Here is an 18,107-nt window from a genome sequence, read left to right as displayed (position 1 = left end):
GGGTTGTGGGGGAGACATAAATCGCCCCAAAGCAGCTATTTTGTGGAAGATTTAAGGGTTCCCATTGGCTTTCTAAAGGGTACTCTCAGGGGGCCATTGTCCTGGGGTGTTCACAAACCCCACAGGTGACTTTGGTTGTCACGGTGACTGAAAGCATCAACCAGGGAGGGGACGTGGGTGAGGGGGGAGAGCAGTGTTCAGGCTTGGAAAGGTCCTGGATTTGGGTCCCAGGGAAGGTGGCTTCCTACCAGTGGCCATTAGTATGTCTTTGGCTCCTTAACAAGGGATCCCAACAGGAAGCTAGACCAAGCCTAGGGTGGTTCATGTTGGGAAGGGGAAGAAGGTAGCATGAATCTCTTCAGACCCAGAGGCAAGGAGGGGAGTCGCAGGAACAAGGAGAGCTAAAGATACTCCTCTGACTCATGGTTCTTGGTCACATTGCCCTTTTAGATCTGCTAGATTCCCAAGTTTATTGTCGGAGGTGTAGAGTTGGAGGGTCACTTTGGGAGAAGCAAGGATCCTGTACCACTTGTCCACCCTTGGGGGTCCTGATACTGAGTAGTCACCCTGGCCCTGCTGGCCTTCTCCGAATCCGGAGGTCACATTTCCACCCGCCCCTTTTCCAGAATTTCAGTTTTCAGGTCTTATATTTTGCTTCACAAATGGCCCAAAATTTTGAAGGATGCTCTATCTCTCTCCTTCATCCCTCTGAGTTGGTAAGAAGAAAGAGGTAGTACCTGCTCCTAGCACCAGCCTTACCCTCAACTTGTTCTCCTTCCGGTTGACTATGACGGCCGTGATCTGCTGGTCCATGAAGATCAGGATGGTCACCAGCAGGGCGGGCAGGATGCTCGCCAGGTACACCCACCACGGGTTCTTTCCGAAGGGGGCCACGAACCAGCCCCGGTCAGGCCGAGTGGGCTGAGCGGAGTAAAGGGAGAGGGCCTTTCCTCTCTCCTGTGTCCCAGTACATGTGCAGTCTGACGCCCCCATGCTCCCTGCTGTCCCCACTCCCTACTTCGAGAACTTTTCCCTTAAAGACATTAAGGCACCTGCAACTTTACTGAGACCACAGAAGAAGACAGACATGGGCGGGACATGGTGTCTGTGAAACTAAGGAGATCATTTATAGCAGCCACTCTGGGTTGGTTGAAAAATAGGGAGGTGAAGAGTCAAAGAGTACTGGGAGACAGCTTCCAGATACTAACATGAGGCCCAACTGTCAAGAATAAAGAATTTGATGGGCCAGTGTCTGATGCTTCTGCATCTCCCCTGAGCTACCGTTCTGGGGAACATTGTGGGATTGTCTGTAAAACATCAAACATCAATTCAGGCTTGCATATTGAGAACTGAGAAGGGATGATTTATGTAGTAACTGAGCTGAAATTTATCTTTTATTTAAGGATAAAAGATACTTTAATCTTCAAGACCAACATGAGTTTCATGAGCTGTGTTTAAGCTATTTAAGAGATCCTGAAATAATACCCCGAAGGTCAAACCTTCAAAGGCAGGGAAGGTCACTTCTAGACCCTGTACTCCCCAGCCCAGTTTAGATGGCTGGTGCTTCTTGTGCAGTAGCAGGGCACTCACTCTAGGCTGACAGGGAATTTCTGAAGTAGTGATTCTCTCTTGTTCTAATAATAGAGACTAAGCAAACAGGCTCTGAGGAGTGAGGCTTCCTGACACCACTTACTGGCCTTATGGTTTTGGGAAAGTCATTTTGCTTCTTTACTAAGATTGGATATATAATAAATCCAACCCATTGGGATTTCGGGATCACATGAGATAATGCATTCAACGTTCAGCCCAGTGCACAGCAAAGGGGATACATGCATGTTAGTGACCAGCACTCCTGCTCTCTTCCTTTGTATTCAACATCATCTTCCATCAATTTTAGCTGACCACACCTGAATTCACTGCATTGCTTAAGGTACTAGATAAAAATGGGCCTTTGAGAATCCAGTTTGAAGTAATTCTCAAACTTGAGCTTGCCCCAGAACCCTTGTTGGGCTTGTTAAAATGCAGACCACGAGGCCCTACCCCTAGGTTCTGATTACATGGTCTGGGGCGGGGATGAGAATACACAATTCTAATCAATTCCCAGGGATGATGTGGTGCTGCTCTGGGGACAACAATGAGAATCGCTGTTCTAAGGGATCATTTTCAGCAGATCCCAAGCTGGCCCGAATTGTAGACCCACAGGCCAGAGAACTGTAGAGCATCAAGTGGAAATCCAAGGGCTACAGCTGGGTTGCAGTGTGGATTCAAGTACCTCATCAATCTCCTGATTACACAGCAGGATTTCATGTGACTATGTCCCCACCCCAGCGTTGCAAAGGTCTGTCCCCTGGGTGAGGAAGGGTGGAGAATGCAGAGAGAACCAACATGGCCACTTGTCTGAGAGGAGATGAAAGTTTGATCAGTGTGGAAGGGAAGGGATCTGCAACTGGTGGGTGGGGAGGTAGAGCTAATGCCCAGAGCAAACCTTGATGACACTGGGCACATGCAACTTGGGAGTTTCCAGGCCAAAACAGGCATCAATTCCACAGAACAGCAGGATGGAGAAGACAATGGAAAAGTCAGCTACCAGGGCCCGGACCTGCAGAAAAAATGAGTGAGTGAGTGAAGTACCCGTCTAGGAGGACTCAGTTCTCAGGCATAGAGGAGAAAATGAAGAGCCTGAGTGAGCCCTGAGCCAGCAGATCTATGGTTAAATCCTGATTCTACCTTTGCTAGTTATGTGACGTTGGGCAACACGTCATCTCTTGGAAGCTCAGTTTCCACATCTGTAAGATGGAGATAATGACAGTACCTTCTTCATAGGCATAAGTAAGCTAAGACACTCAGAGTGCTTGGCTTATATTAATCAAAGTGGGAATTGTTATTAACCACTCAGCAGGCAGATGATGCAGAAGACATTTTCTAGTCTGATAGACTGAACCAGGTGATCAATCATTCAGGGGTAGGTGAGAGTAAGGGCTAAACTTCCCCCAAATGTGTGACAGACTGTTGCAAGGCTACCTGGTGGGGAGGAAGGCCTCACCTCTCCCCAGTTCTGCTGGTGACTCAGGGCTCCACTCAAACCTTCTGTCTGCTGACAGCCCTAGTCTCTTGTTTCTCTGTTTTCAGTGGACCCATCCTTGGCCAGGTTCTGAATGTCAGTTCCCTGCCCTCCAATTGCCCTTCCACACCAACTTCTATCCTGCCACCTTTTATATCTCTTCAGAGATAGCAATTTACAGAGAAAAACAGAGAAGGGAAGGAATTAGGAAGGGCACGGGCAGGTGACATCACATTGAATTCCTTTCCTATATCCTCTATTCCCCTTTAAAGTTGCTTTTAAGGGGGCCTCCTTGGTGGTGCAGTGTGTTGAGCGCGGTGCTGTGAGGCTGTCCGCAGCCTCTGCAGCGTGGGTTCAATTCCAGGCCTGCGAGAGAGAGATTCCCACATGGCGTGGCAGACCTCTCCTGTCGCGCCCACTGCTCCCCTCAACAGTGCTTTTGCTCTCTCTGCCCGTTCTGCTCCCCACTCTGTCTCTGGTGAATCCTCTTACCCTTCTGTGCCTCTGGCCTGTACCCCAGCTATTGTATAAATGAAAAATAAATCTTTAAAAAAAAATGAAATTGCTATGAAGGGCCTCCCTTGTGGTGCAAGGGGTTAAGATGAAACCTATGAAGCTTTTTGCAGCCACTGCAGCATGAGTTCGATCCCCGGCCAGGGAGCTACCGACATGCCACAGCAGACCTCTCCTGACTCACCCGCTGCTCCCCTCAGCAGTGTATTTCAGTCAGTCTGCCTGTTCTGTTCCCCACTCTGTCTCTGGTGAATCCTATCATCTCCCACACCTCTGGCCTGTACCCCAGTTCTTGTATGCATAAATAAATAAATCTTTAAAAAAATAAAATTGTTATTAAAATAACATGCAGTTAATTAAAAGTGAGAACACTCATTCTGTTATGTAAACATGTGTTGTTTGTGTTTTATCTAAAAGTTGAAAGTCAACAGCAATTTTAGATTATCATTACCATATGTGGTCACAGCAGAACCACAGATTGTGCTAGGTTTACATTTCCCTTAACCTGGTATCCAGGTTAAAAAGTTATTAAGTTAAACTACATGAATTAGCCATTTTTTTGTAGGTCAAGACAGTCAAATGTATGCAATTTCACATGGTTCAACCTAATGTAAGTACGATTATAAAAAAATCTGTGGATTCCCTTCCAGCTGAAGAAATAAAATGTATCTACTCAGTGTGTTTTCTGTCATCCAGTGGCATCTCTGTCCCTACTCTCTAGAGAGATGCACAGGATTGACTTTGGAATTCATTATTCCCATGAATGTCCTTAAACTTTTACTAAAGATATATCCCTAAATAAAATAAGGCATTGTTTTGCATGTTCTTAAACTTTGCATAAGTGATATCATGTTAGTTATAATCTTCTACAATTTATTTGCTTAACATTATGTTTGTGACTTTTTTTCCTTTGTAGATGAATTTAGCTATAGTCTGTGTATATGCACTGCAGCTTAATGTTTGTATGATTATTTTCCACTTATACTTTCATTTCCTATTGATAGATAAATGTAAATTATTTTCATTGTTAGGATGAAGCAATGCATATGAGATTTCTCTAGGGTGTACACCTGGGCGCAGAAGTGTGGGCTGAAGAGCACATCTGTGTTTAGCTTTATCAAGAATGTCAACTGCTGTCTAGATGGATGTGCCTGTTTACTTTCCCAACACTCTTTTCATTTCCAGCACTTGGTATTCTAAGACTTTTATATTTTTACCTGTCTAATGGATGTGAAATGGTAGGGTCTCTTGTTTGCTGTGACATTGAATTCTAGAAGGCAACAGAGTGATTTACAAGTAATCTGAGGGGATGGGAAATTATGACTTTCATACTATGTGTTCATACTTCAGGAAACAGAACATTTCCAAATACAGTCACTACTCTAGAATTTTTACATGAGGTGATTTAGTGATATGATCTAGTTGGAAGAGGGGAGGAAATAAGAGGATTTGTCTTGAGGAAGCATTTGTATTGCAAGAACACTATTTGTCACTCAGTTTGCATACTAAAAATCTTGCTAAAGAGCCTTTTGTCTATTTATTTATTTACTTATTTTTAAAATCTCTTTTTTTAAGATTTATTTATTTATGCATATAAGAGCTGGGGTACAGGCCAGAGGTATATTGGGTGAGAGGATTCACCAGAGACAGAGTGGGGAACAGAACAGGCAGATTGAAATACACTGCTAAGGGGAGCAGTGGGAGAGTTAGGAGAGTCTGCTGCGCCATGTGGGTAGCTTCCTGGCCAGGGATTGAACTCCTGCTGCAGTGGCTGCGGATAGCTTCATAGGTAGCATCTTAACCCCTTGCACCACTTGGGAGGCCCCTACAGAGCCTTTTATTTTTATAAAAATAATGGGAAAATTCAATTATTTACATCAAATCAAAGACTTTTATCACCATCATTACTACTACTATTCCTAGTAGTAGCAGCATTTTTATTTACGATGGCTGTGGGAATGTGCTCCTGAGGTTTGTGGTGGAAGAGAGATGCTGAAATTCTTTTGAGTGCCCCTCCTGAAGACATATGTTCACACACACAAAGTGCTGTTTGATTAATATTTGATCTGGACACAAAGCAGAATACGAAATTAAAACTAGTGGATAGCATTCACAACAGCATAAAGAAGTACTTGGGAATGAATGTAGTGAAAAATTTATGGAAAAAATTGAGATAAGATTTTTGGTTAAGACCGCAAGATCAAAACCTATAAAACATTATGCAGAGAAGGAAGACATAGATAACAGACAAAATATGCTCTATTCATGAATAAAAGGACTCAAAATTTGAAAGGTGCCAATTCTCCCCAAATTTATCTTGTCAAAATTCTACAAGTTTTTGTTTTGGTGAAATTCAAGATAATTCTAAAATTTATGTGGAAATGTGAAGGTCCAAGGCACTATTTAAAAAGGACAAATGAGGCCTCCCTGGTGGTGCAAAAGGTCAAGCATTAGCATGATGAAGTAATCAGCAGCTACTACAGCACGAGTTCAATCCCTGGCCAGGGAGGTGATCCACGTGGCACACAGACCTCTCCTGTCTGGCCTACTGCTCCCCTCAGCAGTGTATTTCATTAGATCTGACTGTTCTGCTCTCCACTTTTTCTCTGGTGAATCCTCTCACCCCCTGAACCTCTGGCCTACACGCCAGTTCTTGTATGCATAAATAAACAAATCTTTTAAAAAAAGAAAGGACAAACAAGGAGAGTTTGATAAGCTGTAGATACTATGGCAATAAACTATGGAAATGAAGATGGTGATATTGGTATATAGATAAGCCAGTGAAACTGAATAAAGACATTAGAAACACGCCCCATCATAGGTGAACATTCGATATATGGCAAAGAAAGCATTGCAGAGCAGTGGGGAAAGGATGATCTTTAAAAAAAAAGTGCTTGAACAACTGACTATCTATAAAAAAAACAAGGAATTCTGTAGATCGTAGATCTAACATGAAAGGAAAAACAATGATATTTTTAAAAGATAGCATAGAAGAATATCTTCTATGCAGTATTTTCCTTGAGAAAAAAAGTTGATACATTTGGTTACAGTAGAAACAAAGGGTTCTATTAATCAAAAGCTACCAGTCACAGAGCAGGAGACATCTGCAACACATGATCACAAAGAGGTTTCTATTCAGAATATTTTATGAACTGCAATGAGATACTACTGCACAGAAAGACTAAAGATAAAAGTCTGACAAAACCAAGTGCTGTCAAGGGGCACTTGACTAGAAGAGAATCCAGTTCAGATTCCAAGTCTATGCTCTAAACTTGAAAAACCTCAGTGAGCCAGTGTTCATGTATCCATTCTAGCAGTGTGCCAGAACCCTCTGGGAGACTCACTGGGGGCTTCCTTATAACCTGACTGTAGGCCATCCTTTAACTTCAGGGTGAGCTTACCTTGGTAGGGAAATAACGGCTGAATTTGAACTTCTTCAGGGCCAGGGTCATGGAGTATGTCCCGAAGAAAAGGATGAAGGACATAAGTGCCAGATCTGGGATGAACTGGCAGGAATTCCCAAGCAGGCGGCCACCGTAATTCAGACACTCCTTCTTGCTCAGCAGGGACCAGTCCAGTGCTGTGAGGTTAAGGGGGTTGTACTTGGAGACCAAGCACAGGAGAGAAAGTGTCAGGGCCTTTCTGGTAAGTTGGCTGTGTCCTCCCCACTAGGCAGCCCTACAACCCATCCGCCCAACTTGACCAGCAGAGTGACATTCTCAGGACAGGCTGCTTTAAGGAATGACAAACAGAAGCTTTTCTGGGAAGATCAGGAGCTGAACACACATTTCTTCACTGTGTCCTAGCATGCAATGTGTTGTTAGGGAGGGGGAAAAGGGCACAGTGTGTGAAGCCCTGCCCCTCAGCCGACCTGGCTCCCAGATAAGTCAATCAACCATCGTGTTGGTGCCTCCTTCCCAGAGTGTCTCACATTTAATCTCCCCCATGCATACCCTTTCATTTATTTGGGCTCACACCTCACCCTTGCCAGACCTCTCTTTAATCACTTCCCCTTTTGGTGTACCAGATGCTTAAAATCCAGGGCGTAACAACCAGTAATATAAAAATATATTCACATATATGTACTTAAGTGTATGTGTGTAGATATATATATACATATATTTATATAATACATATACTCATATACATGTTTCTGAGTGTGATAAAAGCCAAGAAATTTATAATAAAATTTAATACATATTAAATTAGCAGTACAAAAGATAGATGAGATTCAGTGAGGAGAACATTGATAAATTTTCTGTTTCTGGGGTGGCATGTTGGGTGGGAATTGGGATTCTAGGTAGAAAGGCAAGGAAGAAGGTAGAAAGATGAATGGGAAGCTTTGTTTATAGCTTTGTGTATTCCTACCTGCTGCTCCTTACATCTACCTCCCCTTCATGCATGTGAAATTTGTACACGTGGTTTTAATAGAATGAAGCATGTTTTTCAGTGGCTTTCTACAGTATATACTTAAAATAAAAATATGCATTTACAAAGCTTGGCAGGTGATCCTGATAGGCAGCTGGGGTTGACCTCTGCAAGCCTGGGTCATAAGATGGTCTGTTACCCAACTCCGCTCACTCTCCTGGCGAATAAAAGCCCTCCAATGTCTGCGTAAGAAGAAAGGACTTACCAGAGAAGTATTGGTGTATTGTGTCAGCAGAACTGAAGCATTGAATGTGGTTATATTTGCTGTGGACAAGCACAGGACATGGGGAAGGGTCAGCAGCTGCTGGGTCAGGAGCTTGAGCCTCCCTGCCCCTGCAACCCTCACCTATCTCCTTCCCATTCCTTAGAGCCAAGGATTGGCTTCCACTGTGAGGATGACTCATCACACCCCTACCCTTGTCACTGCCCTTGCTTTGCCCAGGAGGGTAAAGGTGGTGGGAGGGAGACCAGGCTATAGTTCTGACAGAGCAGCTGGGCCTGGCTAGGACATATCTGATGCTGAAGGACTGGCATTAAAAAACAGTAAGGAATTTGCTGCTAAGAAAAAGTGCTATTACCAACTGGTCAATAAAGTGCCTTGTGAATCCTTATCAGGCACAGGTCCACGTCTGTGTTCTTGGACTTGAGAAATATGTTCAAGCAACTGACTCTACACCATGCACTGTGCTAAATCCTAACGCACATTGTGGGTTCCTATGAGCTGGCTACTAGCTGTCCACTCACAGGCAACTATGACCTATTTGCTATCTGCAAATCACAGCGGAGCATTCCTTGACTACCTACGGAGTATAATGTGTATCACAAGGCACCTGGGCCGCTGTTGACCTGATGATGTGACTATCTCCATGGTGGTCTTGGGATAACTCTGCCTGTGATAACAGCAAATACTTTGCTGATGCAAATGGCTCTTGATGTATGGTCACACTGTCCCCTTCCCTGTCCCCTTTCCTTTCCCTCATAAAACTTGTCCCCCATTCCTCTCCCACCCTCTGGACCTTATTCCTCATACCATTGTCACATGATCAGCTTTTACTAGCCTGTATGCTTTCAATAAACAGCACAAGAACTTCTGCTCAAGTAGCAGAGTCTTGCCTTGCAAACCTGCTCCACTGCTCTTGTGTCCCTCATCATGTTCCCACTACAAAGTGGCAACAAAGTTCCTTGCAACAACACATTATCTTGTTGAGTTTCTGAATCTCCAATTTTGAGAAGTCTCCCAATTTTAAAGGTGAATGACTGAGGCCCAGAGAGGTTAAGTAATCTACCCATTGCTCAAGGTCACACAGCTGGTAGTTGGAGCCATGATCCACAGTAGATGTCGCAGAGCCTGTACAGCTCCTGGTTCTACACAGTCAGCACCCCTCATCCTCTACTCCCCTCCATACATACTTCCCGTCTCTCCCATTCTGTCTCTCTCTGTATATATTTAGGTCACTTAGGCCTGTAAGCATTTGCTGGTTATTTTCCATAATCTGACCCTCGAATGCAAAATGAGGAAAATGAAAGCCAGGACTAGGACCTGAAGGAGAATCAGGAACCCAAAGGGGCTACTTTCACCAGTTCATTCTGCAAACCGTGTCTGGCACTCCCCTTCCCCAGCCTTGGTATCCCTAATTGTAAGTGGGCTATGTGAAGGCTCTTCAGGAGGCAGTAAAAGAGTTGGGAGGAAGTGTAACCTCCTTCCTGGGGGTGTTGGAGGGCTGCTCTCTCTCCTGTTTTTGCACTGAATGAAGCGGTGCAGAAGGACTAGGTCTTCTTCTTCCTCCTCTAAGTGAAGGCCAACTAAGTAGATGTCCACGGAGGGTTTGGCAAGGGAGAGAGAAGGCCTGCCAGCCAGTTTGCTAATAAATCTGAAAGGCACTGCAAGCTCCATTTGGTTCCTATTCGTGATAGGTGAGGAATCCAGAGGGAAGAGAACTTCCTTCAACCTCCAACAAACTGTCACGGGCTGGATGATATCACAGCACCCATCTGTGTTGCCCAATGTGTGGAGTGGCTAAGGAATTCAAGGTAGAATATTCCTAGGTCTATAAATACAAGAGGTTTGGTACAATTATTTTATAATAAATGATGCTATTAAACATCACTTAATGGAAGTCAGAAACATCTGCCTTTCCTCACACCACTGGTGGAGAGAACATGATGTACTACTAATGACAGAGCAGAGTGTGTGACAAGGCTGACATTGGGCTACCCACACAGATGCTAGAGGACTCCCAGCTAACGCTTGAGCTGGCAAAGTTGAGACAACTTTCCATTGGCCAAGGTTATCAGACCAGACATTCTTTGATGTCTTCTGCTTAGGCTTAGTCATTCTTTGTAGTGTTTATATGAAAGCCATTTTGAGATGAAAAAAGAAGAACTATAACATGGAAAACTCCAGATAGAGTTCAAGTATCAACTACTTCAAAATTCTAGTGTTTACAAAATGGTACTCACTTGGGATTGAAAGCAGCCAAATCAGTGTGTGCAGCATCCATAAATAGAATACAAATCAGTTACAATGGAAACAGATTAAATTTTTAAAAAGTGTGCCCCCCAAAAGCTCTTATGATGAAGCGTGACTAAGAGTGATAATGTTGCATGGTCAGAGTGGGTTTTGCAGTAAAGCTGGGAATATGGAACAATTAGTAAGCAAGTGGCCCATGGACTGGGAGAAAACTTGTTCAGTTAGTCTCCTCCTTCTGCCCAGTCTCCTAAATATATAGAACTTTCCTTTTATATTCTCCTAATGAACACTAACTTGTCTTTTCTATAGTTCCTTTACATTCTGTGAGGAAAGTCAAAATCTAGCCTGACTAGATCTGAGATTTATAATGGCTCAGATTACTAATAAGTAGTGCAACAGAGCAGTAGTTCTCAAGCTTAAGCACATGTCAGAACTACCTGTTATTATACATCTATCCCTACCCCTAGAATTGCTTATTCAGAAGATCTGGGGTAGGGTCCTAGAATTTGCATTTTTAACAAGTTCTCAAATAGTGCTGATGCTGCTGGTCTGGGGACCACACTAAGAGAACCATGGCAATAGTGGGGCCCAAAAGGACAGGTGACATCAGACACCTTGCCAAGACCAGAGAGGATGCTATTTGGAGGCAGGTGGATTCCAATATGCACCTCATATCCTATTTTACATGCTTGTGCATTCCCTTTTCCTAGGACACCCCTAAATTTGGTTTCTCCTGCGGACAGGTGATCGACATTTGGCCCTGGAATTTGGATAGATTCTAAAAAGGACAAAAAATGTGTACATCCAAAGGCCATGTCTGTGTGAACATTTGTGTTCAGTGCATTAATTCCACCATCCAGAAGGCACAGCAGTGAAGGGAGTTCCCTGATGGGGAATGAACAGGCCTGCAGAAGGGATCTCCTCAATCCTTTGGGCAAGCAATGCGTTCTGGCTCAGGACAGAGGGTAGCATCACCTATCATTGGATTTTAATGGAGCAACTCAAAATTGATGAAAGGGAAAAAAGAAAAAACATTGTCTAGATATCTTTGCAAAATGAGTGCTGTGACAGAGGAAAAGAGGGAAAAACAAAAACTATAGTTCTTGAGGGCTGAGCGTCTTTATCTTCCACAAGCCCTAGTTTAAAGTAAGGTGCACAATTATTGTGCAACAAATATTTCTGATTGACTTGTGGTCAATTTTTTAATCAATAATAGGTACTAAGGGGCTAACTAACACAACATCTAATTTATAATTTCTATTATCTTATGTTAAATTCCAACCCAATCTAGGTATACCTTTGAAAACCTCACAAGAGTTCAGTGAGACCAGCAGGATCAGCATTGATATTTCTCTTTCACAGCTAGAGAAGCTGAGTTTCAGTATGACCTTAGGTGGTCCCTGGACTTTAGTTTGCTTTCTATGAGTACCCAGAGACATGTGATGAATCTGTGTTCCCTGCTCTGTAGTATCCTGGGTATTCCAAGCATATCTCACTGATGATTCTTAGAGACATGATTATGACTATGAAAAATACCAGGAGTTTAGACTATGTAAACCCTAACTTTACAGGTGACAGTTCTTTGGTCAGTAAGGTACTCTACAAGAATGGCTCTGAGTATTTTCAGGTCAACCAGTTGGCTGAATCAGTCTCTCATTCAGTGCAGGGATCCTTTTTAAATACCCCTGGAAGATACAGGTAGTATCCAAGTAACTTGTTACCACCAAAGGAAGCCAATATCTCCCATGGTGGAAGCTCCCACCATTATAAGTTCTTCTCTGAATTCAGCCAGCACCTGGTTTTCCATAGCCTCTACTCTTCAGTCTTTGTTTAGTGTCCTGTAGATATATCTGTAGGGTGAGTCTGGGCCCTATGTGACAGATGGTCCTTCTCTCACACCTCTCTAGACAGAATAACCCTAGGTTCTTCAACTGTTCTTCAAACAATATGGTTGCCAGGCCCTCCCTTCCACCATGACCAGCTGTCCATTCTAGTGTGACCCATCTGTAGGGATGCTCATCCCTCTGGAGTTGGATCCCTTACAGTGCATGTGTCAGCAATGTGTAGGGGAGAGCTCATGGTGTCATGTATCCATGGAGCTGGCACAAACTTTAGGCCCCATCAGGTCTATCTCTGACCTGAAGCAGGAAAGCCTGGGGAGCAATCCTGACAGGTGTGATGTCTACAAACCCACCCACACTGAGACAAAACCTGCATTTTTCCTTTATTGGGCTATCCCTGCTCCCTTCTGGGGCTCTGGAATTGTGATTCTTGTCAGAACCACTATCCCTTTGGTTTCCTTCCTTCCTTTAAAACCCCACATTTGCTCTTTTGGGACAGTAAAATCTTGACTGAGTGGCCTCTCCCAAGCAGGCTTACTCTTCAGGATTTGAGTAAAAACTATGGTTGTGAGTAGAGCAAGTGGGTGGGAGCCCAGGGCACCTCTAGGGTTACCGGTCACCTGTGTCAGGAGCGACACACTCGCATTTGTAGGTGGTGATGGAATCGGGCTTAAAGTCCATGTTGATGGGGTAGTATTTGAAGGCACCAATCATCTTCTTGATGGCATCGTAGATAAAGATGAAGCTGATGAGGGTAGAGAAGCCCTCCTCGGTGAAGCGGGTAACATACTTGATGATAAAGCTGGCGTCTGTGGCCACCAGGATAAGGCACTGGATGGCTGAGTGTAGGCCAATCCAGAGGCGGAACTCCATGTAGTCCAGGCCATTGCCTCTGGAAGGCAGAGAAAAGAGGTGGCCTCCAGCCCAGTGCTCTTGACTGTGTTCGACTCCCCAGGCCCACCCATAGTAGCTAGTACATTTGTTCCTTTTGTAACACAGATGCCCTCCTAGAAACTATGAAAGAACTGGAGATAGGGACAATTCCTGGGAGGGCTTGTCTAGTCTTTGAGATTTCTGGGAAAGTATCTCATGTGGAAGGTGCTAAGACATTTCAGTTTTTATCCATTTGGTAACAAACACCCAGAATAAATGAAAAGCAAGGAATTCTAGAATGAAGCTGGGATAGGCCCTAAAAAGGCCTCATGTTATGGATGAAATGGAGCTTGGAGCTGTCTATGCCAGGGAGTAGCTTCTATCCTTCAGCTCAAGACTTTTAACATGCTGCACTGACTTGTTAATCATAATTGCTCATGAGTAGAGTGGTATAAACTCTCTTCTCTTGTCCTGCCTGGATCAGAAGTGACCACCTGGTTGTCCTTCCCATAGGTAAAGTCAGCTTTGGTACCTTCTCACCCCCACTTCTCCTTTGGAGCTAGTCCCCTGTCCTAGTCTTGGCAGACTGTGCCATGTGTGAAAGCAGGTATGGGGGCTCCAAGGGGCACCTACTTGCTGAAGTCAAAGAGGAGCTTCTCAAAGATGAGGATGGGCCCTGTGCTGCTGAGGATGATGAGAGGCTGTCCCGAGAAGAGGCAGAACAAGGAGCCAGCCATGGAAGTGCCCAGGAAACTCTCCATCACTCCCTGGGGGCATGAGTATTGTGAGAATCAGTGAAGGCAGGAAAAGGGGGCTCCTGGCCCCTTTTTGGAACCTAATTATCTCACCAGGAGCCCAGGTCATAGTACTACCCTTTATTCCGGGCCCTTTTCTCCCCTAAATTCTGCTCCCCATCTCCAACTCTACAACTCCTCCCCCCATGCCTGTGTCACTGTCTCTAATTCCACTTGGTTAAAGGTCCTGTGACTTCTTTTTGGCATCCTAAGTCCTAGAAAATAGGACTGCAGATGGATGTGCTTATCTCGGTCTACTTGCAGAGGACAGCCCATTCATCCTTCCAGTCATTTAGTCATTCAAACTTCTGTTAGGTTTTAGAGGTCAGATCATTCATTCACTCAAACGCCATTAAGTGCCTACTATGTACCAGTCATTGTGTTAGTAGTGGAGACCTATCAGTGAACAAGATAATGTATCTTCAGTCTAGTGGGAGATACAGGCAAGTATCCAAGCAATTTCTATACAGCAGAGTATCTAAACTTCGGCACCACTGACATTAAAGCTAGATAATACCTACTGTACCCACAATTCCTACATATAGACTGCCCAGATTTTAAAGATGTTCGCATTAAGCATCCCTGCACTTTGTTGTGGGGTAACCTGTGTATTGTAGGATGTACAGCAGCATGTTTTACCTCAACCTACCAGATGGCAGTAGCACCCACTCCTCCCAGTTATAACAACCTCTAGATATTACCCAGTATTTCCTGGGGTAAGTCTTCCACTGTTGAGAACTGCCAAAGAGTGTGAGAAGTCTGAGTAAAGTCTGGGTGCCAGAGAATCACCCAGTAGGACTGAGGGTTAGTCAGATAGGCCTCCAGGGAAGTAGATACATGAAAGCTGAGACCCAAAAATTGAGCAAGGAATTGATCGGAATAGGGTGAGTGGAATGAAAAGGGTATCCCAGGAAGTAGAAACAGTGTTTACAAAGATTGGAGCTGGCAGGGAGTATGTTTTTAAAGAACGGAAAGAAGGTTAGGATTGATAGAAAACAATGCCAAATCAGTGAAAAGAATGGGAATCTGAGAAAGAATATTGGGAGACGAGGCTTCAGAGGCAAATAGGGCCTGTCACGAAGACCAAATGGTAAAGCTGGGATTTATGAATCAAAGTTGATGCATGAATTGTTGGGTGACCATGGCATCACTTGCTATGTTTGGGGCATAATGGGGAAAGAGGGACGATAATAAATGCAATGTCTGTCCTTTAAAGTGGATGCAACCAGGAAGCAAGTGCTTCTGGATATTGGACCTGCAGCCCAGGAGAGTTGTATGAGCTGGAGAGAGGCACTCATCTCAATTTATCTAAGGAAATGGGTCTTCACCTTGGTGCTTGAGCTTCCAATGGTTCCACCCTGAATACAGCATGGGAGAAAAGCCTGGCCTTGCCTGGATCTTGGGATAATGACTGTTTTCCCCAGGGAGGCCTATGTTGTTGTCAAAGTTAATGGCTTACCAACTTTCTACAAAAACGTCTTAACTCCAAGTTAATTGATTGAATAAAAAATTAAGTGTAGGGGGAAAGCTACAATTAGCAACTCAGCTGTGCTGATTAAATTCACTCAAGCATCAGTGGGAAAATTATGTAACAAAATAAATGATTCCCCTTTAACTCAGACCTATTTATACCACCTCTTAATTTGGTCTTTAGTAACATGATTTGGCTCTAGATCTTTTAGTAAATGTTGGCTTGTTACTATTTTTTGAAGAGTAAAAGTTTACTAAAAGTGATGGTCTGAACCTTGATGGTAGATGAAATCAAAACTTCAGTTTGAATTTCAAACCTTGGATTATGGGATGAAGCTCCTTATTGCCGCTCATGGCAGCAGATTTTACTGACAGTTACACTCACATCCACAGCCCACACAGTGTGTTTCACATACCTGGTAATTGTCAGTGGCATCCCCCAGAAGCCCACCAAAGGTGATTGCGTTGGTGATACAGCCGAGGTAGATGAATAGGATGGCAGAGATGGACTGAATGTGGAAGCCGTCGTAGAAGTCACTTGGGAACCAAGGCAGCTTCCTTTTGACATCCAAACACAGGCCACCGAAGAATCTGCTTGAGACAGTGGCTGCTTTCTTAACCACAACCAGTACCAGGGTAGGGCTATTTACAAAAGCCTGCAGACTCTTGGTCAAGGAAGGAAACTTTGCTGGAAGTGGACAGGAACAGGGATCTTTCTATAAGAACATTTAGTATCAGGAAAGAGTTCTCTCAGGACTGACTGTAGGTCAATATAATGTACACTAGTTAGGGTATTCAGGGAGAACCTGGATGGAGGAGGAAATGCATAATGTCCTAGGGGACATAATATCCCATGGGGAATGGAAATCCTAGGTTCACAGATGGCTACCTCTTCAATTCTCTGATCACCCACAGGGTACCTGCGCTTGGTAAACACCAGGTGTGTCCAACTTTAGGAAACAGACCTCCGAGATTATAACACAGATTCATCAATGATAGATTCTGAACTTCATAATCAGTTTCTTTGCTCTATGGAAAAACTGAGTGGGGAATTTTAGGTCAGGGTCAGTGTTTACTGGGTATGCTATACCCCAGAGTTCTTAATACAAGGCTTGGCATACAGCAGGGTTTTTCAACCTTGGTAGTACCGACATTTTGGACTGGATAATCCTTTGTTATGGGAGGCTGCTCTGTGTATTGTAGGATTTTGAGCAGCATTCCTGGCTCTGTCCTCTAGTAGCAGCTACCCTCCAATTAGACACACAAAAATGACCTGGATATTGCCAATGTCCCCTGGTTGAGGACTGGGGGTGGAGGGGAGGCAAGATTGTACCCAGTTGAGAACCACTGGCTGGCATATAAATGTGTCTTCATTTTCAAAGTCACGACTTACATGTAGCTTTGCAGGGCCTTGTCCTTTCCTAAATTTAGATCAACTTGAGTTTTAGGCCAAGAGTTGGCAAAGAAACCCAAGCCACGAGAGTGTTACCATTTTCTTAAAAAAAAAAAAAAAAGAAACTTTTTTGACTAGGTAACATAATATATATGGAAATCCTAACCACCAGTACCTATAAAGCTGACCTTATTTGGAAATCAGGTCTTCACAGATGTGATCAAATTAAGATGAAGTCACTGAGTGGTCCTAAGTCTGATATGACTTATAAGAAAAAGAAAATGTCATATGAAGACAGAGACACAGAGAGAAGGCCATGTGACCACAAAGGCAGAGCCTGGAGTGATGCAGCTGCGAGCTGAGGACCACCCAGGACTGTAGCCACTGCCAGAGTGAGGAAGAGGCAAGGAAGGATTTTCCTCACAGTCTCAGAGAGAGCATGGGATTGTCTGCACCTTGATTTGGAACTTCTAGTTTTCAGAAGAGTGAGAGAATAAATTTCTATTGTTTAAGTCTCCAAGTATGTGACACTTTGTTATAACTGCCCTAGAAAACTGGCAGGTAACAAAGGGTGTCTACAGTAAGGTTTGGGTTCCTCCACTCCTGTGTTGGGCCCTGTTTTCCCTCTCCTGAGGAAACCCTTTTCTCAGATCCAGGAGGATCTTTGAAGACCCTGCCATGAGGAGTGCAGTAATGAGATGCTGTGGCCCCCAGTGGACCCTGCAGGCCCATTATAGTTCCCACAGGGTGTGAGAGAAGGTAAGAAGTCTAAAGGACAGTTGGCATCACTGTCAGGTCTGGAGTAGGCACCTTCCTGTCCAGATAAGCTCTTCCCCAATTTCATGCACGGCTGGCATCTCTCCATCATCTCCGCTGCTCCCTCCACTGGTGCCACCACCTCCACCACCACTGCCTCCGGTGCCACCTCCTGCATTTGCTCCACTGCCTCCTCCCACAGAACCGTTCATCTGGCCAAGCTCCATGAGGGAGAAGACGGACTTCCTGGAAGGAGAAGGGAGACAGGAACTGTGGGCTCTGAGTCCTGTGAAGACTTCAGCTACTCCAGGGCTGTTCCCAGAATACCCCTTACCTTCCAACACAAATCAAGAAATGTCTTAAAACAGAGAAAAATATAGTACCTACAATATCTACATACAGATTGGCCAGATTTCATAGATATTCACATTCAGCATATTTGCCTCTAATTATTTTTAGAGAAACAAAATGAAGAAAAAAATATAAAGTCATGCATGCTGACATCTTT

The 18,107-nt window shown here is 44.1% G+C and overlaps 1 protein-coding gene across 2 annotated transcripts in view; it reads right to left on the bottom strand.

Annotated features, from left to right (window-relative positions):
- The window catches only part of SLC4A5 (solute carrier family 4 member 5), a gene marked incomplete at both ends in the record, with an annotated part of 74,083 nt that overhangs the window by 18,396 nt on the left and 37,580 nt on the right, over window positions 1–18,107 (bottom strand). For both annotated transcript variants that reach the window (XM_084234440.1, XM_084234441.1), the window contains 8 exons: window positions 760–921; window positions 2,486–2,599; window positions 6,976–7,176; window positions 8,208–8,266; window positions 12,934–13,205; window positions 13,820–13,953; window positions 15,867–16,041; window positions 17,654–17,845. In XM_084234440.1, the coding sequence (XP_084090566.1) occupies window positions 760–921; window positions 2,486–2,599; window positions 6,976–7,176; window positions 8,208–8,266; window positions 12,934–13,205; window positions 13,820–13,953; window positions 15,867–16,041; window positions 17,654–17,845 (1,309 nt within the window). The remainder of the gene's footprint in view (window positions 1–759; window positions 922–2,485; window positions 2,600–6,975; window positions 7,177–8,207; window positions 8,267–12,933; window positions 13,206–13,819; window positions 13,954–15,866; window positions 16,042–17,653; window positions 17,846–18,107) is intronic.

This window comes from Talpa europaea, assembly GCF_964194135.1.
Source record: "Talpa europaea genome assembly, chromosome: 6".
Classification (NCBI taxonomy): domain Eukaryota; kingdom Metazoa; phylum Chordata; class Mammalia; order Eulipotyphla; family Talpidae; genus Talpa; species Talpa europaea.
This window is presented reverse-complemented; position numbering and strand designations above follow the sequence as displayed.